This window comes from Thunnus thynnus, chromosome 10, assembly GCF_963924715.1.
Source record: "Thunnus thynnus chromosome 10, fThuThy2.1, whole genome shotgun sequence".
NCBI classification, from domain to species: domain Eukaryota; kingdom Metazoa; phylum Chordata; class Actinopteri; order Scombriformes; family Scombridae; genus Thunnus; species Thunnus thynnus.
The window spans coordinates 12346457-12374378 of NC_089526.1; the positions used below are offsets into that span (position 1 = coordinate 12346457).

At 39.2% G+C, this 27922-nt stretch overlaps 5 protein-coding genes across 5 annotated transcripts; 1 reads left to right on the forward strand and 4 right to left on the reverse strand.

Annotated features, from left to right (window-relative positions):
* Positions 1 to 1862: 1862 nt before the first annotated feature.
* apoa2 (apolipoprotein A-II) lies at positions 1863 to 3637 on the reverse strand. The gene is made up of 4 exons (XM_067600984.1): positions 3513 to 3637; positions 3225 to 3269; positions 2538 to 2769; positions 1863 to 2307 (listed from the first exon to the last, which is right to left on the reverse strand). The coding sequence occupies exons 2-4, from the start codon at positions 3265 to 3267 to the stop codon at positions 2151 to 2153; spliced, it is 432 nt and encodes a 143-aa protein (XP_067457085.1). The 5' UTR covers positions 3268 to 3269; positions 3513 to 3637; the 3' UTR covers positions 1863 to 2150.
* Positions 3638 to 9047: 5410 nt separating this feature from the next.
* apoc1 (apolipoprotein C-I) lies at positions 9048 to 10532 on the reverse strand. The gene is made up of 4 exons (XM_067600985.1): positions 10420 to 10532; positions 9857 to 9924; positions 9628 to 9763; positions 9048 to 9472 (listed from the first exon to the last, which is right to left on the reverse strand). Exons 2-4 carry the CDS (start codon positions 9909 to 9911, stop codon positions 9412 to 9414), a joined length of 252 nt encoding a protein of 83 aa, XP_067457086.1. The 5' UTR covers positions 9912 to 9924; positions 10420 to 10532; the 3' UTR covers positions 9048 to 9411.
* Positions 10533 to 14366: 3834 nt separating this feature from the next.
* Positions 14367 to 16945, reverse strand: apoeb (apolipoprotein Eb). The gene is made up of 5 exons (XM_067600986.1): positions 16867 to 16945; positions 16490 to 16555; positions 16242 to 16395; positions 15690 to 15968; positions 14367 to 15595 (listed from the first exon to the last, which is right to left on the reverse strand). The coding sequence occupies exons 2-5, from the start codon at positions 16530 to 16532 to the stop codon at positions 15250 to 15252; spliced, it is 822 nt and encodes a 273-aa protein (XP_067457087.1). The 5' UTR covers positions 16533 to 16555; positions 16867 to 16945; the 3' UTR covers positions 14367 to 15249.
* Positions 16946 to 22101: 5156 nt separating this feature from the next.
* LOC137191137 (apolipoprotein A-Ia-like) lies at positions 22102 to 23604 on the reverse strand. Its single transcript, XM_067600987.1, has 4 exons — positions 23515 to 23604; positions 23368 to 23413; positions 23041 to 23191; positions 22102 to 22908 (listed from the first exon to the last, which is right to left on the reverse strand). Exons 2-4 carry the CDS (start codon positions 23405 to 23407, stop codon positions 22332 to 22334), a joined length of 768 nt encoding a protein of 255 aa, XP_067457088.1. The 5' UTR covers positions 23408 to 23413; positions 23515 to 23604; the 3' UTR covers positions 22102 to 22331.
* A 2252-nt stretch (positions 23605 to 25856) lies between these two features.
* Positions 25857 to 27454, forward strand: LOC137190583 (apolipoprotein A-IV-like). The gene is made up of 4 exons (XM_067600127.1): positions 25857 to 26013; positions 26119 to 26170; positions 26318 to 26468; positions 26588 to 27454. The coding sequence occupies exons 2-4, from the start codon at positions 26131 to 26133 to the stop codon at positions 27162 to 27164; spliced, it is 768 nt and encodes a 255-aa protein (XP_067456228.1). The 5' UTR covers positions 25857 to 26013; positions 26119 to 26130; the 3' UTR covers positions 27165 to 27454.
* Positions 27455 to 27922: the final 468 nt, after the last annotated feature.

A 27922-nucleotide genomic window follows, 5' to 3' on the forward strand; every position in this document is an offset into this window, starting at 1 on the left:
AGTTCAGTAATTCATTAATGCAGCACACTCTTACACCTTGCCCTGCTCACAACCCCCATGAGGAGGCACTTGTTTCTTGCATAACGGTGGTGATGCGTTCATGCCCCATTACAATAGTCCTAAGTTCTATTAAGATGGCCCTGAGTCTAGAGTGTGTTGTACACGTCATCTGGCTAATTCAGGTTACGAAGTATTTAGGCCAACTAGATTAGATTTATTGTGCTACAGGTAAAGGATACCTTGCAGCTCTTTGTTATAACAGATTTTTTAAGGTTAATCTCTTCCACTCATGAATGTAAAAGATCCATTGACACCTTCTACTCATCAGCAGGGTCTTAATCAGAAATGGAGAAATATCTGTTTTTGCACAGAATTTTCTAGCAAAGGCACAGCTGAAAAATAAAAATGAGCTGAAATATGAAATGTTTGATTTGATTCCAAATGAGATTGGGAGAACAACATGCTGAACCTTTGATTTTGTTTATTTTCTCTTGTTTGTGGAATACTCACATGACCTTTACTTTTTTTTTTAACTATTTGTCTTTTCTTTTAGTGATTTGATTCTGGTTAATAAATGATACATTTATTTTTGCTTGTCATGGCAGAACATTTATGCACAAAAACAATATTAGCTTTCAAGCTGTAGTGATTTTTTAAATGAATGAATTTATACTTTTATACTACATACCACATGGGGAAATCACAGAGAAAATTATAACCTGCAGAGTACAGTATTTATATAGTTTATAAGAGCTTTGGATTTATTTTTCTATGATCTATCAATCATCAAACTGTGGCAGAAGTTTATTATCTGTCCAGCTATGTGTATATTCTTGTACATAAATACAAAAAAACAGAGTGAAGGCTCAGTTTTGATCTGATGTGTTTGGGTTTAAGTCTTTTTTTCTGTAATAGCTACATATTATCCAGTCTTAAGAAAACATCTCAGGCCAATCATGTGATCCAGCCACACATGTCATGTTGCTTGTGACCCAAGAACTCAGGTCACTATATGAGGACAGCTGTGGGCAGCAGGATTCAAACTGAGACTGAGAACTTGGTTTTGATTAAATCCAGCTGATTCAAACCTGATGTGACACAGCTCTGTGTGCTTAGCACTGTAAAGACTGTGCGACATTAAGTTGCATAATGGCATTATTAATGCTTACAGTAATGTTGACATGATATTCTATCAGTTCTGTTATCTTGAAATCTTTGTATCATGAAGACTGTGATTACACAGAGAGCAGAGATATTTGTATGCTTAATGTAAATACAAAAGATTACAAAATTGACCTATTGCCTATATTATCTATTAACACTAATCTAACATTTTATTTCAAGCAAATGTTGCTTGTTTGGAAATAATCCATATGGTTTTGTACTTTGGTATAATTTTAGTATAGAACTATACAAGTTACAAGCATCATCTTTCACCATTCTGTGAACAAAATTCAACTTATTGGGCCAAAGTCTCCTGTCCAAAATAAATATGAAAATATTTTCCCGGTAAAAATATGAGACAACCCCATGTTTTATCATTAGTCTGTGTATAATAATTAAATGGGTTTTTTTGTTGTTGTTGTCACTGATAGTGTAAAGTATAAAATTACAGCTGATGATGTTGAATACAGCTAATTTTATAACCCCCACTGTGTATTGCTAAATAGTTTGTGTGGCAATTAAGATTTGGAGATTTTGTATCTTAATTAAAATTCATAACTAATTATATAGCACAGCGATGAGTGGAGTCTGTCTGCTCATGAAATAATATAGGGATAGGACAATGTTTGATATCAATCAGTGTATCAGACCCTGTTAAAGTAAACCATCAATCTCTAGATGAAAAAGCACATTTCAAGTTGTTTCCAGTTCATTTTATTGAACACACGCACACATATACATACACATGCACACAAAGACTATGGTTAGTGTATCAAACACAAAATACTGTACATGCACAATTTTGCATAGGTGGTGTTGACATGTTTGACATGCTTTTAACTTTGCTCCTTTTGGCAAAGATTTTAATTTGAAAAGAAGCAAAGGATGCATTGTGCATTGCTCTTCTCAGCCTAAATTGGTGTAGTTTCTATGAGTTATCATCTATTACAGGCTGATGGCAGGTGGGTTGCTGCAGTTGGTCTTCTTTACTCAGCTGGCATATATTTGTCCAGGTACACCTTGATGTGATCGATGGCATCACTCAGGTAGAAGCCGACATGGGGGCGCACGTAGTGACCGTACAGGCCCAGCACGGCGGTACGGGCCTTATCTGCCAAAGGAGCAGCCTCCTGGCCCAGGCCACTGCACAAAATAGGGAAGACAGATTATTAAAAGAAATCTAGAGATTCAACAGTTACCTCAGTACCTGGAGGAGCCTTATGTTTTATTTACAGTAAAAGATGTTTGATATACTAGTAATATTTCTCTTTGAAATACTGAATACTGAAATTTGCAGTTTAAGTAAATGCATTTCCTTGAAACTGACATCTACAGGATCTTCACTGGAAAGATATTTCTCTGTGAATACTTACGCGGCAACCTTAGCGACAGCTTGGACCTGAGGCTTGGCCATCAGATCCTCGATGTAGTCCTTGGCAGCCTGTCCATGCTCATGGTCGCCCACTCTCTCCACTAATGGAGCAGCAGCAGCCTGAAGCTTGCCGTAAGCTGTCAGCAGCCTCTTGTAGAACACAGATTTCAGTTGGTCATACTTTTCAACAAGCTCCTGATCTGGTGCTGGAAGGTCACACAGGCTCATGGAGACTGGAATGGAATAAGAATGGTAGGATAATTATGTTATAAGAATATGTCAAGAGATCATCTGGAGATGTTAACTTGTTTTTGTATTGGTATTCCAAAGCAACTATTTATGGATTTGTGTGTAAATGTGCCTTTAAGGCCATAGAAAAGCTGATTTCTCACTCATGGTAATTATGTCCACTCAGTATTTAGCTTGTATGTCAACCACAGATAAAGCAGCATAGGAGCTATTCATGCAACAATATCCATCAAATTATTACACATATAAATACAAAAAAATATCAGTTTTACCACAGTCAGTGCAAATAGCAAGTTAAAAATTAAAGGCATTTACATTTAAAGTCAATTGCCACAAATGGTTCTCCAAGTTTTGTGTAAAATTTTCTATATTTCAAATGTCACGTAGTAGTTCAGCTTTCAGATCAAATCCATACACTGCAATTGGTTTATTGTCTTACCCTGCAGAGCGAGGATCAGTGCAAAGGCGTATTTTGCGTTCATCTCTGAAACAAAAAGGAAAAAAGAAAAATGAAAACTGAACTCTGCATTTAATGCATCAATATTTCTTTTCTATATTTGCCATTTTAACCTGAGAAGATGATAAACAAGTTTATAAAACAAGTTTATAAAAATGCAAAAATCCGATCCCCAAATCTTTTCATAAAAGTTACATTTCAGTGATATCTATTCAGAAGTAGCTTCAGAACAGAAGCTTTGAGGGCTGATGCATCAAGAAGAGTCATTACCTGCTGCTGTGTTGGATGTACAGATCCAAGAAGTGACAGTCTTCTCTGAATGTGAGTTGTCTGTAACTCGGAGCTCACATCTGGCCAGGATGATATAGGGGGGGACTGCAAACAAACGTCATCTGATGAGCATACACACACCTACACACACACGTGCATGCTCATGCACATGCACACACACACATATTCACCTAAACAAAGTCCAGTGTACATGATATTCACTTTAAATACCGTATGTGGAAATATGTCTATGTGGTTATGCAATGTTCTGTAAACCTAAGTTTATCTGTATTCATATGGCGATGCACTCAAAGCCCTCCTGATACTGCACAAGTTTGCAAGATTTCTCTGCATGTCACAGTCCTTGTGCCTCATGTGAAAGAAAAAGAGACTTTCAAAATGACTTGTCTGTTGTTGCCTGTTGCAATTAATCACAGTCTTGATTAGATTAATTCTTGCTAATCAGCATATCATTGACAGCAAGTCAGAACTCCTTTATAATGTCTGTTCAGTGAGAGATCAGAGTCAAATGGTCAGCAGGTCAATCAACGAGGACCTGTCTAGACACACTGTGCTGAACTCAGAGCAATGCGTGCAGGGATTTCTGCCTTCACCTTTCACCCTGATACACTGAGGCAGACTGAATGCAGGGTCATAAATGATCATTGCCATAATGTTTATAAGGTTTTCCTTTTTTTCTATGTCTTTTTCTACATTATTTCTCTCTCTTCTTTTTCCATCTGATTTTTGCAAAAAGGAAGACTTAGGGCCAAAGCGTCAGCCACAGTAATGAATTGGTCACTAAAAATGATTTATGTGTTCATTAACAGAACTGGATGTAAGTTGTGTAATGTCTATCTAGAGAAATGTCACTTTGCATGATTATAGTAAGAACGTACAAATGATCACATGAATGGTCACACATAAATATTCCCTCTTTAGATTTTTGCCTTTCTCATTGCATGACAAGCTGGGCCTATACAGTAAGAACAGAGACAACTTAGGCTGTTTGATGTGAAAGGTTTTATTATGAACTAGTTGGATTTTTCACATACTTCACATAACCAAACTCAAGACATGAGCAGTGTCTTGTTTTAAGAATATGAATTTACTGTCAGCTTTTCTTAAGTCCTCCCAAGAAAAACAACACAATAGGTCGTAATTTCAGTCGCCAAAAACGACCTATAGTTACGTTTGAGTGACAGATGCCATCTGGTGGCTGTAGTAATTATGACCTGGAAAAGCGATGCAGTTCAGACGATGTCTATGTAAGATTTTTATATTTATATATTCGGAGATTGTGGGTTGGTTGGTTGGTTAGATCCTAACTTGCAAAAAGTGGACTGTTCACTTCCAATCGCAAGTCAGGACAGTTTTTTAAAAACCATAACTACAACTATTGCCATGACAATGAAGATTGCCTGACTTTGAGGAAGTAGTGACTTTAACCCACACCACATTTCAAATGATCATTTTAACCCAAACCATGAGCATTCCCTAAACCTAATCAAGTGGATTTTGTGCCTAAACCTAACCAGACCTTAACCACAGCATTGCCACATCATAAAAACATCATTATTACAACAATGATTTGTAATGGTTTTGGAAAGCGCAGACAAATTATGTTGTCCTTCTGATTACTACTGATAGAGGCACCTGATTAGAAAACGCTCCTATGAGTCGTTCTGAAGTGCATGGTTAAACGACTTATTTGGTTGTTTAATTTGGAGGTCTTGTTGTTTGCTTTAGTTTTAAGGGAGCTGATCAGTTTGATTAGTTGCTTTAAATGGCATGTAGTTGTCAATGGTTGTCTGGATCTTCTCCCACACAGAGCTTTTAAGACTGGAGGCCCATTGAGCATAACTGTCAGCCACTGGTTGGAGGTGATCTTCATAGTAAGTTCCAGCTATCCCCAGCACTACCTCCCCCACATTCTGGACTTGAGCTTTGACTTCCCTATGAGATGCACAAGTACACAAATGAGTAATAAGGGACACATTAACATGCGCACATAAACACATCAATGTGCAAACAAACAACATATTTTAACAATTCCGATAACCAGCAATCATTTACAGAAATGTCCAGTTTGATTGCATAAATGAGCTGCATGTACATCATGAACAGAATGCATCTGGAAGTACCTGGCTCTATCCGCCAGCCTATGCAGTATTCCTTCAGGGTCAGGTTGTGGGGCTGATGTCTGGGCCAAAAGTGGCCCACATGCTGCAGAGGAAGTCAGTCAAATACACATCAGTCGTTAAAGAGAAAAGACACGACTGGTAAAAAAGGTCAGAAATAAAGGAACTGAAACTGAAGATGTAGAATTAAAAAAAACAACAAAAAACATACCTGATAGTAAGATGAGACAGGAAACAAGCAATTTCAAATGCATCTGCCACAAAAAAGAGGAGAGAAGCACAGACACTCAAAACCAGCTGTATTTTAAAATGTAATCAGCAGTTTATTATTCATATTAATATTTTTATTATGCTAAATAGTTATTTTTTAATACAATCCATTTGCAGTGTTACTTAGATGTCACAAATACAATTGTACTGTATTCTCAGCACATCATCATTTAAAGAAAGTCTTTTCGATAATAAAGTCATTACGACACCAAATACAATCACAGACTCCGAAAAAAAAAAAAAAAAAAAAAGTTACTGTGGTTTCATTAACATCACAACAAACATGTAAAATAGTGACTAAGGGTATTTTTACCTTTTGCTCCGCAGCTCTGGTCAACAGAAGTTGAATGAAACAAGTGTTATTGAGCCATTGTATTTGTATTGGGTGACCGCAACAGTGTGTACATTGGTCGTGATCGGATGATCATTCACAGTTTTGTTTTTTCCCCTTAACTTCATTACATCGCTTTATTGGCAAAAATTCTGAGTGACAGAAACAGGTATTGGACTTAAATATTGCAAACAAATAAGAAATACAGATTTACTTATCTGATTGCTATGATATTATCATATATAAGAAAACACTAATACATAGACAAACTGCACAGACAAAATATAGCAAACATTTGAGCTCAGGTTTAGGGGAATTTAAACACAGCACATGGGCAAAAATTCCTGGTTAACATATAAATTGTCCTGGTTTGATGTGAATTCTGGTCTTCATTTGAGTCAGAGGAGAGCTACTGTTCATTGGTTGGTTGATGGTTGATGTTTAAACTTTTTGTTTTTTATGTGTTTCTTCATTAATGTTGGTATCCAAGTGAAGACACATTGCTTTTTAGATCTGCAGATCCTGAACTCTTGATATCCTTTGAAGATCAACATTAGCTGAGCTAACTGTCCAAGTGCCCTTTGGATCAGATATCTCACCCATTTGGCGGGCGCTGATATGTATACAGGCCAGTCAAAGTCTCTGTTCTAACAGGAAAGATATGGGTTTTAGTGAAGACTGTGGGTGGGGGTCAAAAAGATAAACATTTTCAGCCAAGCAAAGCAGTTCTGCGGGCAGAGTCCATCACAAAATCAATTTAACCTGTTAAATGATACTTTAGCCTATTTTCAGGATCACTTATACTTATTCTGACTTTTTGGTTGTAAAATTGAAAGATTTACCTTTTAAATGAGGCCAGGGTTGTGACTGTAATCAAAAGGGTTGAAGACTAGTAACCCTCTTATTTTGGGTACATTATTTTCGGGCTTGTGCACAAAAATGTGCCGGATAAGACGTTAATCTCATCAGTACTCGATGCCTGCTGCATCATGTGAAGAGGAACACGTCAGTACTAATGTTGAGATTACAGTTCATAACTATATTGTACTTACAAACCCAATGTCACAGCTGTCCAAACAGACCAAGCTGTGCTACAGAGTTAAAAATGTGTATGTGTGGCCCTGACATCTAGTCACCTGCCCATTATGCATCAGTTGTATTTATTATAAAATATATGCATTTAATAAATACAAAAATAGAATACACACAATTTAAGACTGATTTTAAAGTCATATTGTAAATTAAAGTATCATTCATAGCTTCCAAAAAACTGTGTAAAAGGTTAAAATATATGCAGTGTGTTTGCAAGTACTGTATAAAGCTTGACAATGCTAAAGCCCCCTTCCTTTTTTTTCCTTTTGAGAACTTTGTGATGGCGTTTAACCACAAGTTGCTGCAGACAAAACTTTTAATCTAATTTAATATTTCAGTTTAGTTGCATCAGGAAATCTAACAGTTGAAGCACAAACTTTTATGAACATGTAACAAGTAACTATTAATGTGACAGCTAAGAAGATGCGTTCAATGACCAAACAAGACGTAGCAGTTTTCTAAGTATCTCAAACTAATCTGAATGTTTTTAGCTAATTTCAGCCCTAGACAGCTGGTGCAATTTGATCATAATCTGTGCAGTCTATGACCTCTGTGCACCAGCTGCTGACCTCTGTCACTCTGTTCTTTTCACAGAAACATATTTCAATGAACTGGGACATCTGGTGGATTATTAACCCAACATAAACAGTGACTTTAGCCCAGGAGTTGTGAAATGTCAGAAAAGCAGACATGTTGGCACTTGCCCTTTGGTACCAGCTATTGACACAAATTAAGTATTATCTGTCAGTGCTGCTAGCTATTATTTGATTAAGTGATCTGCTTTAGTGCCCATTCATATAAACCTGAGCCTGGTATAATTTAATTATTTGGTAAAAAATATTTTAAATGCATTCAATCACAGTGTGATTAGTCAGTGGTTAGTCAGTGGGAAGTAGCCAAATTGTTTTTGAGATTTAAGAATTGATCAAGCTTTTTATTAGATATTTCTCAAATAGATACCTGGACCTTCCACATTCACTCATAGTATTGGTTAGTTTTTCTACAAGATAGTAATATCTTACAGGCCTCAATAACTGTTCCCTAAAAAAGTAGCACCGATAAATGCACATCAATATGAGAGCTGATAATCTAAACATCATGATGAGGTAATTTGTGTCACGAAGCACATTCAAATGCATGTGGGTTAAATATAACAGGTGTTGTGCTCTGATTGTATGAGTAAATATATTAAAATGATAAATTGCAAGACTGGAGACTGTGTATGTATCTGACTGTGTGTGTGTATCTGTTAATATTCCAACTGAAACTGTTTTTATTTTGATCTGCAGTAAGTCATTTAAGCTCAGGTTTTTGCTTGATATGTAGTTTGTAAATATTGATTCTTCATATGCTAGATAATAGGTGTTTAATTTGAGAAAATGCAAAGAAATAAATGTCTGCCCTCAGCTAAATCTATGTTTCAGCTTGCAAAATGAATTCTGTTAAAAATTAAATATGTCAATGGGCTAAATTCATCTCACTGTCTTCCATGAAGGTTCTCCTCCAGAAACTTTTTAAGAAATGTGTGCATCATGAAATAAAATTTGTGAGGTAATTTGATTTGACCCATCAGTTGTTGTTTTTTTTATGCATTACACATTTTGGGCAAGATATTAGAACCCAGTAATAGATTAAATCCCCATTCTAGGTGAATGATTAATTGCAGTGACTTATATAACATATGGAGGCCATATCGTCATAGACCATTATTGTTCATTTATTCATATCAAACATGTTTAACAGACACTTCCACTCATTTATTCAGTACACTAAGAAGTTATTTTCTTTAAATGAAGAAATACTGAAACTAACACAGAATTTACATAAAAAACATTTTTATTTTTGATTGTCTTTACTGCACTTTTTCACATTATTTCGATAACACTCAAATTACAAAAAACATCTCTTTACAGAGAGGCAATGTAACCATTTTGTCTGGTCGGCAGAGCAATGTGTGTGTGATAAGTCAGCGTTCCAGTATGAGGGCCCGAGTGAAGAGGTCAGCTGTTAGAGGTGGGGGTGGAGGGGTGACTGTAGGTTGTAGACAGAAATCTTGTCTTCCTGTCTACTGGGAGATTTCCTGAAGCCTGGTCTTAAGCTTCTCTATCTGCTCCTCAAACCAGGATCTGAAGAAGAGAGCACAAACACAGATTGTTAGTGTCAAAGTGTGTATAAACGTATTTATTTTATTTGTGTGTGTGTGTGTGTGTGTGTGTGTGTGTGTGTGTGTGTGTGTGTGTGTGTGTGTTTTGTGTGTGTGTGTGTGTGTGTGTGTACTTACTTGGTAGTGGATGCAAACTCGCTGGTTTGTATCTGATCAAAGGTAGTCTTGGCCCTATCAGCCAGGCTCTTGCCCACCTCAGACATCTGCTCGCCGAACTTGACGAACTTCTGCTCGATGGTCTCCTCCTGAGCCTCTGCAGGAGAGAGCGATGGACAAAGAGTTACACAATATGGAAGAAAACTACTCTGCGGGGAAGTTTTAAGGGTGTCATTTACACAAGACCTACCTGTGTATGCGACAAAAGCCAGCATCAGCACGGCAACTGCAAGGTACAGTCTCATCTTGGCTGTGACTCTGAGGAGGAAGGACAGAGGAAGCTTGATTTTATTTGTGCTCAGTGTCGCGCACAAAGACAGAAAGTCAAAAACTGATTTTTAAAAACTGTCTTTAAAAATAGCGCCCCCATACGTCAGCACCACAGCGAGGGGACAGCTCCCTTCACGCTCGCCTGAACGCATATAATTTAACGCACATCGTTAAACTGTATCAATTAACACCTAAAAACTCATCTTTGTGGTTAAATTTTTTCAATAATGTGATTTTAACCATATTTAGCCGTCTACTTTGAACACCCAGACGTCACCATGAAATCAACATTAAGTAGTATAACATTTCACATTAGGTTAGAGAAAAAAAAACTTTTGGATGAATACAGTACTTAATAGAAGAAGAAGAATTTGCAGACAGTTTTTAAGTACAAACAGCATTAAGAAGAATATAAAATTATTTTTTTAAAGAATATTTGTAACATCACTTCAAGGAGTGATGCAAATTAAATGCTCAACATACCTGTTTTCCGTCTCAGAGGAGAAAAAAAATCGAGTGTGTTTGAGCGCTTGTGTGTGTCCCTCTTTATAAGCCTGCTGGATTCTAGGAGGGTGACGCAAAGGACCAGACTTAAGTCAACATGTACACGTGGTGACCTTGAGGTGTCACTGCCCCTTTTATTGACCAACACCAATGTAATTAAAAGATACTGATTATGATAAAAGCATAACAGCAATATGCTGTGCAAATAAAGTTATGTGCCTATCTATTACAGTATGCCTTAGAGTCTGCAGGACATGATATGAAGCACACTGATGAGGGGAATCCAGATAAAAGTCATCAACCAATATCTGTCTATCTGTCTATATCTAATTGTCATTTACAAAGAAGAGTGTTGATGAAGAGATGCTGAGAAGTGGGGTGAGGTGGTAGTGGTGGTTTAAACAGCTGATCATTTTAATATCAGAAATGTGGCCCTGTTACACATTTACTGTCTAATGAAATCAAAATGATAAAGAACAGTACTGAGCTGGGTGATGATGTTGAGGGATACGCTTCTGTAAGGGGTCAGAGTTTATCCCTCAGAAACAATGGTGTCAATTGAATAAAGTGAAATGTGATTTAGAAGGAGCATAGTTCAGCGCTGATAGCATAGTTACCAATAGACATGACCAGTTGGAAGGTCCTTTGGACCTGAACTCTTGGCCAAGCATCGACCTTGTGTCATTAATGGGTAATAAAGCTTTTGATTTCAAGGAACTGGATTTAAGTGCTGAGACTGACTTTGCTACAGGGTCACATTAGACTGTCCTCGGCTTGACTGTTTGTGAACATGATGCACATTCTTAAAATCATTATGATTTTTAGTCAAATTACAATCTTCCTTAGTTTTTCTTGCGTGTACTTCTTTTCATTAACGGTTCCTTCAATCGTTGATTAAACATTATCCCACATACCCTAAGACCTACATTTCTAAATGTTGCCTTGTGAGTTTTGCTTACAGGGTAGAAGTCACTGATGTGCCACAGACAGCAGATAAAATAGCTTGCACTGTCAAGCAGACTGCTTTTTCTGCAATGTCCTATTCTGTTTTGGCATATTTTTACATTTACCGCTCTACTGAATTTCATTGCCTCATTTGATGCTTCTCTTATCCAGACCTTCCCCTTCTTAAAAGGGAAGTAAGTCAGACAGAGCCCTATGTGGTCCATCCTGTAAGTTAGCATGCAACAGAAAAACAGTACAGTGTGATGAACTGCAGTTACCCCTCTTTACGACTGTGACCTAATAGCCAGGAAGTCTGTGTCTGAGGATGTGAAGGCTTCATTGCTGCTTAACATATCTGTTTGCACAGCAAGAAGTTTTCTGCAAAAGGACCAATTGCCCATTTATTGCTGATGTCTTGGCCTATAAGGTGCTATTGCTATGGCGAATAGCATACAATTGAGTTAAATGAGCCTTCACATGCCTCAACATTCACACATTACCTTTGAAAGACTTAATCTCCATTTCTTTTGTCATGAAGTGGCCAGTGGGTTTATGTATGAGCTTGTGCTTGCGTGCATATAAGCTCCTCTTGAATAATTGTAGGAGGCATAGGGCGTGAAAGTGCACGTCTTCCGTGCTCCCAATTTGCAATAACAAGCTTACAAAAATGCTGTTTTTGTGTTTGGCCAAGAACCCCTGTGGTGACTGAAGTTGTGTGCCAGCACTGAAGGGGAGGAAAAGGATGGAGAGAAGAGAGGAGGTTGTAATAGGAGGTAAAATCTCTGCAGGGGTGTTTTTGGAGAGGTTACTAGCAGTCATGGGCTAGCTAGCACCTGGTAGTATGCTGGGACTTTTTCGTTGTTGTTGCTGGGCAGTACTCAGAGTGCAGACACTCTATAGGACCAGATGGAGCAGAAGTGCTGAACTAGCATGATACTTGTGGTTTTTCTGGTTTTTACCATCCATGACTGATCCTGCAACAACAGTTTAATGTAGGAGTTTCACTTGTCTGTTAAAGGGAGTTTCGAAATAAACACTGGTTCCTGAAAAGGAGTGATATCATAGGGGACAAACGTCTAGTCATAGAGTTAGTCATTCTTTCACTTTATATGCAATGCCCTGTGACACAGACATAAAATGGTTAACATGTTTTTTTTGTTTTAATTATACCTTGAGGTTGTTTTGTAGAGATGAAAAACAGCTTAAATTAATGAAAAATTTAAAAATTTTTAGAAGCACACTGATGTACAATCAGTTATATGTTATTCTACATATACATACAATTTATGAACACTGTTCTAAGTATATGTTTTGGGGAATTTTCTTTCCAATAGCTTGCACTAGAGAGTTGGAAAAGAGAGGGAGATGACATGCAACAAAGGTCCCCAGTCAGATTCAAACCATGTGGAGGTGACATGGTACGCCTGTAGGCCACAGTGACGCCCCAATTAAAAATCACACAGCAAGCATCAATCATATTACATCAGTTCTAGTTGTCAATTTATGAGTTCACATTTTATATTTGTATCTTCACTGCACACTCCAGCAAGTTATTCTTCAGTAGTTACCAGCTCTGCAATTAAATGTGTGTTCTGTTCTTGAAGCTTGCAGAGTGTGTGTTTCTTTATGAGGCAAATGTAGTTTACTTAATCTTCCAAAAAGAAAACACAGCTGCATCTTTGTGCAGCATGGATTCAAGTGGAGGGGTCAGAGGAGAGGAGAGAAGATGAACAAGGGACAAATGGTGTCCTCTACTGGCCTCTGCTCTGCACTTCAAAGAAAAAATCCTGCTGTGTTTGATAAGCATAACTTTTAAAACTCTTTCTAAGGGCATTCATGGCCATCTTTTCCCCTCAGGTTGGTCCAGATGTGTATCAAGCTGAAAATCCAAAATCTTGGACATCCTTTGTATTTAGTGCCATTGAAACTTTTTCTTAAAGGACAGATATGCTTTCTAATGACTGCTAAATCAGAAAAGCCAAAAGTAATTTACAGAAAGTTTTCTAAAGATTTGTCTGCCATTTTTGCTTTTATTTAATAGCTGACAGACAGGAAACATGGGGGGGGGGGGGGGGGGGGGGGGTATGACATGAAGTTTGATGATATGCATCTTAGTGCCACCAGGATTCCCATACTGCACGTTTTGATGGCACACATGTTCCTGTATGCAGGCATACTATATATGTGTACATGCATTTTGGCACACTGTCTGCAAAGTGTTTGTGCATGAATGAATCTCCCTTAGGGTACATGTATTGAAATGCACTGATGCGTGCCTTATCATTTGAAACAAGCCAAGATAAAGTTAGAGAAGATAGAGGGTCACCATACAGAGAATTCAATCAGGGGCACAGAATGTTCCCAAATGCCTGTTGGGATCAAGGGAAAGGAATCTGAGAGCAGATCTTAACAAGTCTGGACTAGAGAAACAGTAGGTTGAGGGTTGGGGGGTGGGGGGTGGAGTACAGGTACAGAGAGGGAGCAAAAGAACACCCTTTTTAGATGAATTACTTGCTGTAGGAACAGTAAGTTACAGAGAGTTCAGCAAAGAAAGGTGGGCCTCTGTTTTGACGTGTATGTGTCAGGGGGTAGGTGGAAAGGGGTTCAGAGGGGCCACAAGCTTTAGAAAATGTCATTATATAATTAGCCACCTTAACCTTATGTAATAACTGCTGAACAAAAGAACATGAGGGGTGACGTTGCAGCATTGAAGCACTAGGGAGTTTTAAGTTCATAAAAAAAGAAGTTGCTTAAGATGATAATTTCAGGACATTTTGTCAAAGCCTTTAATTAGATTAGATTCTCTTAAAGGGTATTTTAGACATTTTCTATAGTGCTAAGAGACTAAATGTCCTAAATGTAATAGTGGATCACCTACAGCTTTGTGGAGTCTCCAATTGTCACTGTAACTGAACCTCATCTTAAATAATATATTACTCTTTTAATGTTTGATCAGAGAGACAAACAATGGAAACAGAGCATCTTTTTTTGGGTTCTTTATTCACTCAGCACAGTTCAGCTGCAACCACAAGCAGCACACTTTAGCGAGCAGCATGGTCGGCATATGACATGTGAAACACAAGGGACACTCTAGTCAGACTGAAGAACACAGACAGGCGGCATTTACACTTTACAACTTACTGATTGTCATAACTGCATCAAGTCATTTTACATTCCACTTCCCTGTGAAGCATAACAACAGGAAATGCAGACAATACAGAAGGACACTTTAGTGGTCCAATGTCACCGTTTGAAAAAGTAGTAGACACATAACTGTGTGTGCCCTCATCTTTTGACATCATTCAGTGCATTTATTGAAATGAAAGACTCTTGTGTTTGGTGCATTTAGGGATGATGCAGGCTGGAAACTCTTGCCTATGAGGCTCAAACTCAGCAGTTATATTTACAACCAAACAAAATGTAGGAAACTCAGTACAAAAACCTTGGGGGGTGTAGACAGCTAGAGCAGTTAATTAAAAAGTAGAAAAGAGAAGCATATTACAAATAATTGTCTGTGTTGTTTATGTAGTAAAGGCTGTTGTTGGCTGTGGCTCTTGTCTTCAGTAATCAAGGGAGATGATAGGAGAAGAAGAGAGGTTGACTATGCAGAAGATAGAACTCAAACATAAGTTTATCTGCTGACTGTTCTATAAACGATGCACTTCACCCTGCCTCCTTCCTCTCACCAACTCCCTTAAACTGAACACTAGAGCACCCAAATGAAGATATTGTCAGTAACTCTCAACTCCCACTTCCCCTCTCTTTTCCAGGGTATTAAGAAATCAGTGGTTTATACCTCCCTCTTTCTATAACAAACAGTGGACCAAAAACCATCTAAAACCCTTTAAAAAACCCTCAGAGTCTTTAGGCACTGGCGGTCTCCTTGACCTTGTCTATGATGCTCTCAACCTGCTCACGGATCTGGGTGGCATAGGGGGAGAACAACTCGGTCAGCTCGTCGATCTTGCCTTCCAGGGAGGTGCGCAGGTCCTGGGCAGTGGCCTCCAGTTGGGTCTTCAGGCCCTCAGCCTGGGTCTCCAGCTGCTGGCCCAGACCCTCAGCCTGGCTCTTCAGCATGACAGAGATGTCGGACAGCCTCTTGGTGGCTGTGTCACTGGCCTGATTGACGTAGGGCTCAACGCGCTCCTTCACAGCATCCAGGTTCTGGGAGGTGCGGGACTGGAGCTCACCCAAGTAGGTGGCCACAGTGCTGATGGTGAAGAAAAAAGAGGCAGAGATATTTAGGTTTCACATTGACAAAGAGTAGAAAGAGTTAAAAGTCTGAAAGCTTCCACCCAACTTACTTGCGGATCTCCTCAGTGTCCTTGTTCAGGCGTTTCTTCAGCTTGTGGGTGTAGGTGCTGATGCGGCTGCGGACATCATCGGTGTTCTGCTCCATCATGGTCTTGAGCTCACCCAGATACTCAGTGCTGCGCTCCTTGGCATCAAGCATGTCCTTTTGCAGTTTGTTGGCCAGAAGCTGCAGGTCCTCGGACAGCTGGCCAGTGGAGGCCTCAGTCACCTTGGTCTGGATTTCATCTTTGTATACTGTCAGCTCTGCCATGGTGTCGGTGATCAGAGTGCTACAAACAGAAAAACAAGATGGTCAAACATGAGTGTGAGGATGAGATTTTAGATAGATACAGGTTGTGGAAATAAGGGTTGACAGAAATGCATGAACAAAGAAGGGGAAATGGGAGATCTGGAAAAAACACCAGAGCACAAGTGGAAGAAAAGTACTGGAAAATAAGGAGAGTATTGAGTGCACAGATGATAGAGGAGAAAGGTTGGATTCTGAAAAGGACAAGATAAATTGTGTAGGACAAGCCATCTCTCAAGCACTTTGATTCACTTACTCTAGCTCTCTGGTGAGCTGAGAGGTCTTGAGGCTCTCCACAACTCCATCGGCTTGTTGGTTCAGTTCAGAGACATACTGCCAGAAACGATCCACAGATTCCTCCCAGCGGTTTGGGGTGGCATCTGCCTGGCGCACAGCACGGGCATTGCAGCCTATTATGGGCACATGTGGAAAGCATGGATAAATTCACAGGCACACATCCAATAAAACATGATGTTTTAATTCCTTGACTAGCAGTGCACTTACCAGTGATGACTGCCAAAGCAAGGATCAGAGCTACGGCCTTCATGGTAGTTGGACAGACAGATACACCTGTGAAGTAAATTTTAAAAAAAGAAAGAGGTTAGGAACAGATGTAGCAGGGTTTTTCAATTTCACAAGGTAACAACGTTACATTTTGTCACATTTTAAATCCCTTCACTGGCTTTTAGATAGATAGAGTACCTTATTAATCCCAATGGAAAAATAAAGTGTTATTTTTTAGAAACTACAATTTAAGTTAATGTATTTGCATTTAACACACTGGTAACTAGCAGAAAGTAAGTTGTATGAGCTAGCATTAAATCCGAAGTATTAAAGAAAGTTTTTAGAAAGTCATCTCTGCACGCTGTCCTTCTACTCACCTGAGAGGTTGAGCTTCCTCCGTGCTCCCTAAACGGTGACCGAGGGCTTTTATACAGTCCCAGGAGGCTGCTGCTGCTGCGCGTGCTACCGGGGGGAGTGCCGGCTCGTGCGCGCACGCGTTCACGTGGTGCTGATGATTTGTCTGTACAGAATCCTGTTTCCTTCCACGCAACGTGTTACCAACACCGCGTCCGAAGTTCTCACCGGTTTGCACAGTTTTAAGGGGGTGATTGAGCAATCTGGCAGCCAGTGTGAATAACGGGGTAAAAGTTTCCCGTCCAGCGTCACGAAAAATGTATTTTCCCTTTATGTTGTTTGCATAATTACAGTGACAAACCTTGAACAACAATAAACATGTGCGAGAGGTAGAAAGTAGCAATAAAGTACTTTTGAGGTATTTCCATCATATGCTGTTTTATTCACGTTTATTCACATCTTTCACTTCGATAAAAGTTGCAATGTAGAAATACTCCTTAGGCTAAGTAAAAGTGCAGCTTTCAAAACTTTACTTATGTAAAAATATAAGTAACAACTTATTAATTAACTGTACAGCATCACCGTGCCACTGAATATCCCTCTCTGTGGTATATTATTGTATATCATATTATTGGATTATCATTACTGATGGAATACTGTGTGAGCAGTATTTTCATGTTGTAGCTGGTGGGTGTGAAGCTACTACAAACTACTGTTGGGTAGTTTAAGTTATAACAATAAAAAATAACTATAGCTGTAAAATATGGGATATAAATCACAACATTTTCCTTACTTCAAAATGAAGTAAGGTCCAAGTACCCTAAAATTGTACAGTACTTCACTGCATATACTCCACTACATCTAAGTGAGAGACATTGTAGTTTTCAGTCTAATAGGCATTATTTAGAATAAACTATCCAACAAGTCATTACAGATTCATCAATACATCAAAAATGTGTACCAGTAACTTAAATTTAACCAGTGAAATCTGTTGATACTCAAGTACATTTTGTTTTATTACCGTAATTTACTCTGTACATGGTGTTCTTGCTACTTTTACTCTAGTATAAGACTTGAATGGATCCACCACTGCTGATTTTTACAGGTTTGGTGTTACTTTTCAGGCTTTTCTCTGATCCTTATCACCAAGTGATCTCATTTGAATGTAAGTCCTCCTGGCGCCAGTATGTAAATTAGCCTTTTCACATGAGCATTTTAATCTAAATGCTCTTTTGACACCTCACTTATCCATCCCAGACAGACACACAACCCCCAACACATAGCACCTTTGCATGACTACCTATTCTCATAATCCAAATGGTGAGTGTAGCAAATGTGACTTTCTGTGTCTAGATCATATGCACTTAATTGCATTTTCTGTATCTGAATAAAGTAAAGCTATAGATTACCTGTAAGTGTCTGAAGAACAAATAAAGGTACGCACAACAAGATGGGCATGTTAGGACTTGGGGACACTCAAGTACAGCAAGCCCACTGAACAAAAGAAGGATTACATATTATAAAATACAGAGAACATAAACTATCATATTACCTGTAACAAAAAAACTGTGGGAGTACACTGAACAAAGGAAGTATATAACACAAACTCAGGAAAAGAACTGAACTTAATTCTGTTTTTATGTTGTAGGTTATACATAACAAGTGCTCCCTTTCACAGAAGATAGAAATTTCCAGGATTTTGAAATTGGCATAGGAAAGGGGAAGTTTGATGCTTTAAGAGTGCAAGTGTTTGACTCCAGCATTGGGCAACACATGTTTGTTTAGTGGCAAAACATAGCTATTATGAGCCCTGGTGTATATTTTTATTGGACCCAAACCTCCATCAGACAGACCTGTTATTGTCTTGCTGCTATTAAGGATAAATTATCCACTGGCAGGGAATCAAACACATACTTCTCTATCATCAACAAATGCTTTAATACCTCAACCATAACTGATTCCAACTCTAAAAACTGTGAAATCAATCACAATAACTGTAGGTGTAGGTTTCATGTTGTGTAGAAAAATACTTTAAATAAAGCTGTTGTCAGTGGTCACTCCTCTCATACTTTACCGGGTGTGTTTTGTTATTTTTGGTGGTATGATTAACTGGAAAATGACTTGTTTTTAGATAAAGCAGTAATTTTACAAATTACAAAGCAATGTGTGTTTTTGCTGTCATTATTTATGATCAATCTGAAGTTTTTTTCTCTATCAAGTCCTTCTTCTGCCCATGTATAATGACCTTTGCCCTTTAGGACTTGACTTCTTTGTTGTCAACGTAACAGATTTCTCTGTCATTTTCACAGAAACACAACTTAACTTTGAACAGGAACAAAGTTTAAATGGGTTGGCTTGGTCAGGTAATTAGTGGGAGGACATGATAACATCAGTGTGTGATAACCCGAAGGTGTCCACTATCTGTTTAGTGACTGGAAGGCCTAGAAAAGTTCATTACCTGTATCTTGTAATGAATAAATGAATGTTTTTTTTTTCTTTTGTCGTCAATGAGATGAAACATGTTATTCAAATTTCCAGTTTAAACTCAATATATTTAGGTCTCACATTTCTGTTAAAATAACATCGAAGACCTCTGACCTTGGTTTACCAACACAATAGTGTATGTCACTACAGAAGGTGTGTCAAACAGAGAAAGATACAGTATGTTCAGATAACAAGTCCAATCCAGTTCAAACACACAAACAAATCAAGATCAGTAATTAAATTCCATCAGTCTGTGCAAAACAATGTCATGCAGCAGCTTTTTTTTCACATTCTTTAGGAGGGTCTGTTATCCATCTGATCTCAGATTTCACAAACTTCTGTTGCAGGGCCATCAGGACAAAGAGACAGAAGGCAGATGGAGAAGTGAAACAGAGAGAATCAAGAAGAACCATGAAATAATACAGTAAAATATGTGACATAGTCATCTTAAGTACATCAGCTTTTCGTTTTATTTCACAACAGAAGCAATGTACAATGTCTATCAGGAGAGAATGTGTGAAAGGGCATCTTTGGGTGGTGTGAACTAAAGTAACCCCAGCCTGATGATGCCGTTCTCCTGAAGCTGTTTAAGGAATTTGTTTTTTTGGTTAAGTCTGAATGATCTCACCCCTCCGGTCAGCACTTCACAGGAAAACATCTGTTTAGTTGAGTCAGCAAGGTTACTGCAGTTACTGTCTGTGGGTTAAAAGCTGTTGAACTGGATGTTCAAGTTCAGAATTTAGTATTTTTCTTGCAGCATATGCCCCATCACCGGGTTCTGAGTCAGAGTGGTATCAGCTGATGGGGATGTGGGTCGGCAGAGCCAAATGTCTGAGTAAGGCTACCGTGGCAGCTGAGTTTATTGCACCGTCTTTCTGTAATAAAGGGGTCAAGGGTTTGATGGATGCAGCAGCCAGTGTTTATCCATCAGCTAAAGTAACCTTGAGTCAGATTCCTGCCTTCTATATCACTCGCTGTACAATGCTCAGAGTGAGAGGGCAAGCTAACAGTTTTCTTTCAGGCCAAGTGTCTACTAAGTGGTTCAAGCTGTGCAGAAACTTGGTGGGTTGGACAAAATGTTCCTTCATGTTCACAGATTACTGTTATGAGTATTTAGTACTCAAGTATTGAAATCAGTGTAAATGGCATCTAATTAAAGGAACAGTTTGACATTTAGTAAAATGCATGTATTAACTGTTTTGCTGAGGGTTAGATGAGTAGATTGATATTGTTCAAGTATCTAAATGTAATAGTTTAGTGCAAAGACTGGAAGCAGGGGGAAACAAACCTGGCTCTGTCCAAAAGCTTTAAAAAAATACACCTTTGGTCTTTGTATGGATTAAACAAGTGCAATGTAACATGTTAATTATTGACCCTTAGAGGTGCTGGTAGACATCTTTTTTTCTTCTCCAACAATTTCATGTTTTAATAAATCAATGTCCTTAGATGTGTAAATATATCTGAATGATAGAATGACAAAGATTTAACTGTATAGTTTTTTTTACAAACACAGTTATGAGAAGTGATCTAAAGTAAAGTAAAGATTTTTGTTATTGTAGTCATTTTTTCTTCTTCATTTTCCTGTCTTTTGTCTGCTGTCTGATTGGGAAATACTTAAAAGTAACTTCTTGTTTTTCTTTTTCAGGCTCTATGAACTTTATCGACATAAATAAAGTTAATTCCAGGTTCATAACCCCCAGTTCATCATGTTTTAACTGTTGTAGATATAATTGTAGTGGGAATAATTATTAGAAAATACTTGTTACATGATAAGTAAAAAAAAAAAGGGGGGGGGGGGGCACTTACATTCATTTATCATGAGAGATATTGCAAATTTTAACTTTAAAACATCCAGATTCAGAATATAGCCAAAAACCCTTACACAAGCAGACATGATAAGAAAGCAGAGCTGTGTGTGCTTGGAGGGTTAACGGTGTGCAGAGCCTGTGACAGCTGGGGGCAGAACAGAGGAATGTTGTTTGCCACTGGGTAAGACAGCGTGGGAGCGATCTGGCAGCAGGGATGGAGGCACAAAAGGAAAACTAAAAAACAAGGTGGAAGCAGGATGTGTTTATGAACTTCCAGACTTGCAGGAGCAAAACTGAACATGCCCTGTCCAGGACCCACAACTGAATCTTACAGGGGCGTGGCAGGGGGGGCAAGATTTTGCAACCACGACGCTGAACAAACAAGACGCGATGTCTTCCCCACAGATTTTTATGTGGGGTTAGATAAAAGGTTTTCTGTTTGCTTGTGACTGTGAATAGTGAAAAAAGCTAATTTCTAGTGTTAAAATCTACTATCTTGCCCATATCTGCATGAATATTCTGTACATATGAAGTGACTCTCTATGTTCACCAGATGGCACTCAAGTGTGAAAAACCACATCCAACAACATAACCCCTGTTTCTCATGTTTTTATGTACAGTATGAGATATCTACTTAGTAAAAAAGAAAATCTAAAACTAAAAACTGTAATATATATATATATATTTAAAGCTAATTTAGATAATCAAATTATTAAATTTCATTGGTATAAATGACCACATTGGAGACAGTGTCCACATTTAGGTAATGATGTGTGTAACTGTATTTCTTTTTTTTCCTTCCTTCATTTATTTTTCGTTTAAATTTGATAGATATATTGTAATCTCTTGCCTATCAAAAATGATATGTTTGTAAAGAAAACATTGGGTATCCTCAAACCTTACCAACACACAGTTGTAATTTTACATTGACTTTGTCAATAACAGTAACAACAACAGACTGACAAGTTTATGTTTTGCTTTTACTTTATTTCCGTAATATAGGAAGAGAACACATTACTTGGTCACAGACCAATATTTATTATCTTTATTATCTTTTCATACTGTAAATATATCTACAGACATCTTTTAAAATTGTTGAGCTTATGTTGTCATTCTGTTAATGACACGTCATCCTGGGGAGATTTGTGTTTTTTAATATTAAGTTTCTTTGTGTTGAACGGGAAGTGGAGGTTGGCTTAGCTGGCTTTGACAAAGGACTCGTAGAGGGTCATGAGCTGGGACTGGAGGTCCTGAGTGTAGGGGTCCAGCTTTCCCCTCAGTTCTTCAACGTAGGGGGCTGCCAGTTCTTTCACCTGCTGGGCTCTCTGAGTCAGCTCACTCTGGACCTTCTCGGTCACTGGAGCCACCCTCACCTTGAAGTCTTCCAGGTGCTGGTCCACCTTCTGCTTCAGGTCATCAGTGTATGGCCCCAGCTGAGCCTGCAGGTCCTTCACACTCTGCTCCAGGCTGGTCTTCAGCTCCTCGCTTTTCTGCATCAGGGTGATTCTCAGAGCCTCAGTGTCAACGGAGTCTGTGTAGGGAGCCAGCTCCTGTTTGAGCTGCTCCACTCTCTGCTGGATCTGGGCCTTCATGTCCTCGGTGTAGGGCTCCAGCTTTCCCCTGACAGTGCTCAGGTCCTGGATCATACGCTCTCTCAGAACATCAGCCTCTGCGGTGACCTTGGTGATGAGCTCCTGGGCGGCAGGGTGAAGCTGCTCCTGCAGAGTGACTGCATACTTGCTGGCTATGTCGGTGCTCTCTGTCAGACGGGCACTAGACAAAAGAGTGGACAATGAGAAGTCTTTAGTTAATCTTCCAGTTAAGAGGATTTGCATGCGAGTTCCTGCTATCTATTTTTTGCATCATTGGCTTTTCAGCAAAGGTAACAAGTCTTGTATGACCTACCTGACATCCTGTCCAAATTGAGACTTCCTGATCATCTCAAGGGTGTCATCAGCTGTCTCAGTGACCTTGGCAACATAGTCCCAGAAAGCATCAGTCAGCACCTCCAGCTGTGGCTTGGGTGCATCAGCATAGAAGAGGTTGGCATGACAGCCTGTTGGATGGAGACATGAACAGTTTCAGAGCAGTGCAGATTTTTTGGCCATGCATGACAGCCTGTTGTAAGTTGTCAAGACATTTAAAGTTCATGTTATATTGAACATACAATTTTATATTTTCTAATGGTCCAAAATTGACCAAAGAATAATGATATTTTGCCATCATACTCACCACTGAAAACAGCTAGGACGAGCACAACAGCGACCTTCATGGCTACCTGTGACAACAAGATACACAGCAAGTCAGCAAAGCACGTTCACCAAGCAGTATTTCTCAAATAAAAAGCTCAGTTGCTAGACAAAGATGACTCCTTCTTACCTGAGTTTGCGAGTATATCTGCAAGTCCACTTGGCAATGCTTGTGCTCAACTGGTGAGGTTCTGCAGCTTATATAGGAAGCCAAGCAGTAATGATCCCAAAGTCCAGGTGCAAGTGCCTTGCTGTCACCTTGCCTCACCCTGCTATCCTCACTGATGTGTTACGCCAGGGAATCCACGCAACAGACATGCAACAGCACATACACAACAACACACATGTACGCTGAGCCCATAACCCCATTTCTGCAGCTTCATAAATCAGTTATCATCTGCCAGATGTACAGTTTTATTTGGATTTGTGATTATTGCTAAATTGTTCTGTGGCCTCACTTTATATAATTACCTAAATTACTGTATGTGTTGTCATCAGTGTTAGAGTGAGAAAAGATCTATATGTTTAACCTCAAATGAACCTTGTTCTCAAAGGTCAGTCTATAATCACTTAGCTCTTGGCTTTCCTTAATGACAGATAACTCTCTGCCAAGACAGACAGAACCTCCCTTTAATTTCTTTGATGTCCGACTTTGATTAGACACACAGTAGGTGTTTTATTGTTGCTATTAGTTTGACATTCTGCCAGCTAACGTCACAGGAACTCATGGTTGTAGTGTCTGTGTCATGTCAATGTCCAATAATCCCTATGTGTCAGTCTGGCCAAAGGTTTGCAGACTAAGGCGCTGTCAACTTCAGGAGGACAAAGTAGCTGCTGTTTCACACCGGATATACCATAGGTCACTTTTTAGAAACCACTTTTAAAGAGTAACATTTTAGAAAAATTTGCTTTCTTTCAAGTTGTGTCTTTTTCTCTTGGACAAGGAAAGAAGATCCAACACAGTTTCTTAGACTTGAAACTGGAAAATTTGTTGAAATGATTCTGATTCTTTTGTTTCAAATGTTTTTTTCTGACCCATCTGTCCTTCTGAGATGTTATCTCCTTCTTCTTTAGGTGTAGATTGGTAAAAACAAAAAACAAAAAGAACCAGTAATTCCTCCCATTGAAACATCAGACAAGCATTACCAATTAATGTAACATGCTGGTCACAGATTCCCTCTTAATGCAAGTGCTATTTAAGTGATGGCGGACAAAATGCACAGCCAATGTTCTGTGTAAAAATGAATTCTTAAGTTTAGCTGCATCACAGCTCAGAAAGGCACCACTGTCTGTGCAAGCACAAGGAGGGAATTTTGTACTAAAAAGACCATAACTTTGGAAGACAGGATATCCACTTGAATTGGCAAAGTGAGACTGCTGGAGCCTCGTTTTAGCCTCATCTGAGCTTTAGAGGTAAATTGGTCACAGAATGAGCACTGTGGATCTGTGGACTCCCATCACTCACACTGAAGTTGCTTTAGGAAGAGGTCTCTTTGCAGGTCAGTAAAGACATGAGGAACAATTACGAACTCTTTCAGTGGACATATGGGCATGTCAGTACTGTTTTAAGATAGACTTGAAAAATGTAAACATATCCTTCAAGAATGAATGAGGAAAAAATGAAAATGTGACACACAGATACTTAGACATACATTTGGGATTATTATGTCAGAATTTTAACTCACACTGTATGACAGTTATAATTAAATGGAGTCAACTCTTCAACAGAAGACCATAAATCTCAACAGTTTCTTGTTCACTGTTGGTTTGTCCAGGTTGTGTGTATTCACAGATTTAGCTTGGAGTCTTTATTTTGTTGCTTCCTGCTCTAATTGAGATAATACACACTTTTTCAACACAATTCAGCATCTGAAATACTGAGACGTAAAAGAAAAATGCATTTTTTTGTTTGATATGTACAGTCACTATTGTAGTTGTCCTTGTGTAGTAGATCTGTGTTAATTCAATAATTCCTCATCTTCCTGTTTCTCTAACTTAACTCTTAGCATTAGTCATGAGTTCCAGCACAAAGACCCAAAATTTATCTGCCAAGGAAATACAGAGCTATTTTGACAACCAGTTGGAAAATATTGTACTTTTGCAATGGTTAGGCAAAAGTGACGCCATTACTGACTCCTGACACAAATTATACCGACTGGAGCAATCAGTGCCTGATGCTATTTAATTCACGTTGCTTGACCCTAATACAAAGTCCACTGGTGTAAGCATACCGAGGTTATCTAGAGTTATCTGGAGGTTAGAGCTGAACTACGTGGATAGTTAATTACTGTATTCTAAATGCTTTTGTAGGGAGGGGTCAGGAGTTGCAATGTTGGGACAACTACTGCAATGCTTCCTAAGATAGTAAGATAGTTTGTGTTGTTAGATATTCCTAAGAGCCACATAACTTCAGTGTACTTCAAAGATTGTCTGTGTTGTAGCCTCAGCAGTCATGTGATAGTAGCCAGGAGCAGCAGCAGAAACAGGAAGAGAACTGTCGTGACAACATGGCAGGGACTCCTGGACTTTGGCTCTTGACTACAACCGTCATCTGTATATATACACGAAATGCTAGCGGGACATACTCACAAACCCGCTAAACGCTGAGAGATACTCAAGCTAAAAGCAGGTGAGAATTTCACTACATTCTAGATAAAGCTTTAAGAGGCAAATATAAATGTTTTGACAGTGTTACTGCAGCTTGAAAGTTAACTAGATCATAATTGTTTTTCAGCAAGACGCAGTCATGAAGGTCTTTGTGGTACTAGCCCTTGCAGTGCTGTCTGGTAAGTTGCAAGCTCTTTGTTTTTAACGTTAAGCATCATTTCCATATAGCTAAGTTGATATGCACAATCCACAGCATGGGTTCAGCAACTAAGAGCAATTAAAATAAACTGCACTGCTCTCAAACTGTTCTTGTCTCCATCCAACAGGCTGTCATGCCAACCTCTTCTATGCTGATGCACCCAAACCACAGCTTGAAGTGCTGACTGATGCTTTCTGGGACTACATTGCCAAGGCCACTGAGACAGCTGATGACACACTCCAGATGATCAGGAAATCACAGCTTGGAGACGAAATCAAGTAAGTTGTATGACATACAGTGCCGGGGTAACTGGGCTTATGTCAGACATGTGTCATATGATCGGGATTTCAATAGTATCACACAAACCTCTGATGATCTGATGTTATTTGTCTTCTAGTGCCCGCCTAGCAAAGAGTGCTGACATAGCCAGCAAGTATGCAGTCACTCTGCAGGAGCAGCTTCCCCCTGCAGCCCAGGACCTGATGACCAAGATCACCGCAGAGGCTGATGTGCTAAGAAATGTGCTGACCCAGGAACTGAGCACTGTCAGAGGAAAGCTGGAGCCCTACACCGAGGACATGAAGGCCCAGATCCAGCAGAGAGTGGAGCAGCTCAAACAAGAGCTGGCCCCCTACGCTGACTCCCTGGACTCGGATGCTCTGAGAACCACCCTGATACAGAGGAGCGAGGAGCTGAAGATCAGCCTGGAGCAGAGTGTGAAGGACCTGCAGGCTCAGCTGGGGCCATACACTGATGACCTGAAGCAGAAGGTGGACCAGCACCTGCAAAATTTCCAAGATAGCGTGGCTCCCATGACCGAGAAGGTCCAGGTTGAGCTGACCCAGAGAGCCAGTCTGGTGAAACAGATTGTGGCCCCATATGCTGAAGACCTGAGGGAAAAGCTGGACCCCTACGCCCAGGACCTTCAAGCACAGCTCATGTCCCTCTACCAGTCCTTTGTCAAAGCCAACTAAGTCAACCTCCACACCTGCTCCATCATGTACCAAGATGCTGGCCTTGTTTGGTCTACCTCTGTTTGAAGCATGAAATGTAATAATTTAAATATTTGAATTGTACTGTAAAGCAAATTAAATTGTACAACAATATAATATTTATTGTTTAGTGCAACAATTGCAAAGCAAACCTCTGCACTTGTCAACCATGTATATACTATGTTTTATTGTGTGTTGTGAAGTTGAAAACTGTCACGTTTTTGTAAATTCTAAGTTATCTAAAATAAATAGAGGAATTTAAAAAATATAAATCTGGTAAATCTTTTTAGTCTTTTGTTTTTATACAGATTAATCACACACACACACACACACACACACACACACACACACACACACACACACACACACACACACACACACACACACAAAATCGTTCTTCCAAGTCTATTTCTAGACAGTAGCCCTGATGCATTTTAGATCATACTGTGTATTAACTATTCATCCTGACTAAGTATGATTGCAAGTCCCAAGCCACAGATACTAGTGGCACATGTGCTGTATTTTTCCCAGGAGCCAACTAGTATTTTGCCTTCATCTCCCGTGTCTTAACATGTCCTGGCTCCTGTCGCAGTTTCGTCTCCTAGTTTCTCCAGGGGCACTATTATTCTTATTCTTGTACTTGTCCACGCTTGCCATGAAACTGCACCTTACTGGTGTCAGCACTAAAATCAAGAAATTGCTGTAAGAAACTAGAATGACCAACGTGATGTGGGAGAGGC

Coding starts and splice junctions, on each gene's coding strand:
- apoa2 (XM_067600984.1), bottom strand. CDS start 3,267: ATGAACGCAAAATACGCCTTTGCACTGATCCTCGCTCTGCAGG. Junction 2,770..3,224: donor ACTGATCCTCGCTCTGCAGG/GTAAGACAATAA, acceptor ATTCCATTCCAG/TCTCCATGAGCCTGTGTGAC. Junction 2,308..2,537: donor GCTGTCGCTAAGGTTGCCGC/GTAAGTATTCAC, acceptor TATTTTGTGCAG/TGGCCTGGGCCAGGAGGCTG.
- apoc1 (XM_067600985.1), bottom strand. CDS start 9,911: ATGAGACTGTACCTTGCAGTTGCCGTGCTGATGCTGGCTTTTGTCGCA. Junction 9,764..9,856: donor GGCTTTTGTCGCATACACAG/GTAGGTCTTGTG, acceptor TCTCTCCTGCAG/AGGCTCAGGAGGAGACCATC. Junction 9,473..9,627: donor GAGTTTGCATCCACTACCAA/GTAAGTACACAC, acceptor TCTCTTCTTCAG/ATCCTGGTTTGAGGAGCAGA.
- apoeb (XM_067600986.1), bottom strand. CDS start 16,532: ATGAAGGCCGTAGCTCTGATCCTTGCTTTGGCAGTCATCACTG. Junction 16,396..16,489: donor TGCTTTGGCAGTCATCACTG/GTAAGTGCACTG, acceptor TGCCCATAATAG/GCTGCAATGCCCGTGCTGTG. Junction 15,596..15,689: donor GACACTGAGGAGATCCGCAA/GTAAGTTGGGTG, acceptor CTTCACCATCAG/CACTGTGGCCACCTACTTGG.
- LOC137191137 (XM_067600987.1), bottom strand. CDS start 23,407: ATGAAGGTCGCTGTTGTGCTCGTCCTAGCTGTTTTCAGTG. Junction 23,192..23,367: donor CGTCCTAGCTGTTTTCAGTG/GTGAGTATGATG, acceptor TCCATCCAACAG/GCTGTCATGCCAACCTCTTC. Junction 22,909..23,040: donor CAATTTGGACAGGATGTCAG/GTAGGTCATACA, acceptor TCTTTTGTCTAG/TGCCCGTCTGACAGAGAGCA.
- LOC137190583 (XM_067600127.1), top strand. CDS start 26,131: ATGAAGGTCTTTGTGGTACTAGCCCTTGCAGTGCTGTCTG. Junction 26,171..26,317: donor AGCCCTTGCAGTGCTGTCTG/GTAAGTTGCAAG, acceptor TCCATCCAACAG/GCTGTCATGCCAACCTCTTC. Junction 26,469..26,587: donor CAGCTTGGAGACGAAATCAA/GTAAGTTGTATG, acceptor TTTGTCTTCTAG/TGCCCGCCTAGCAAAGAGTG.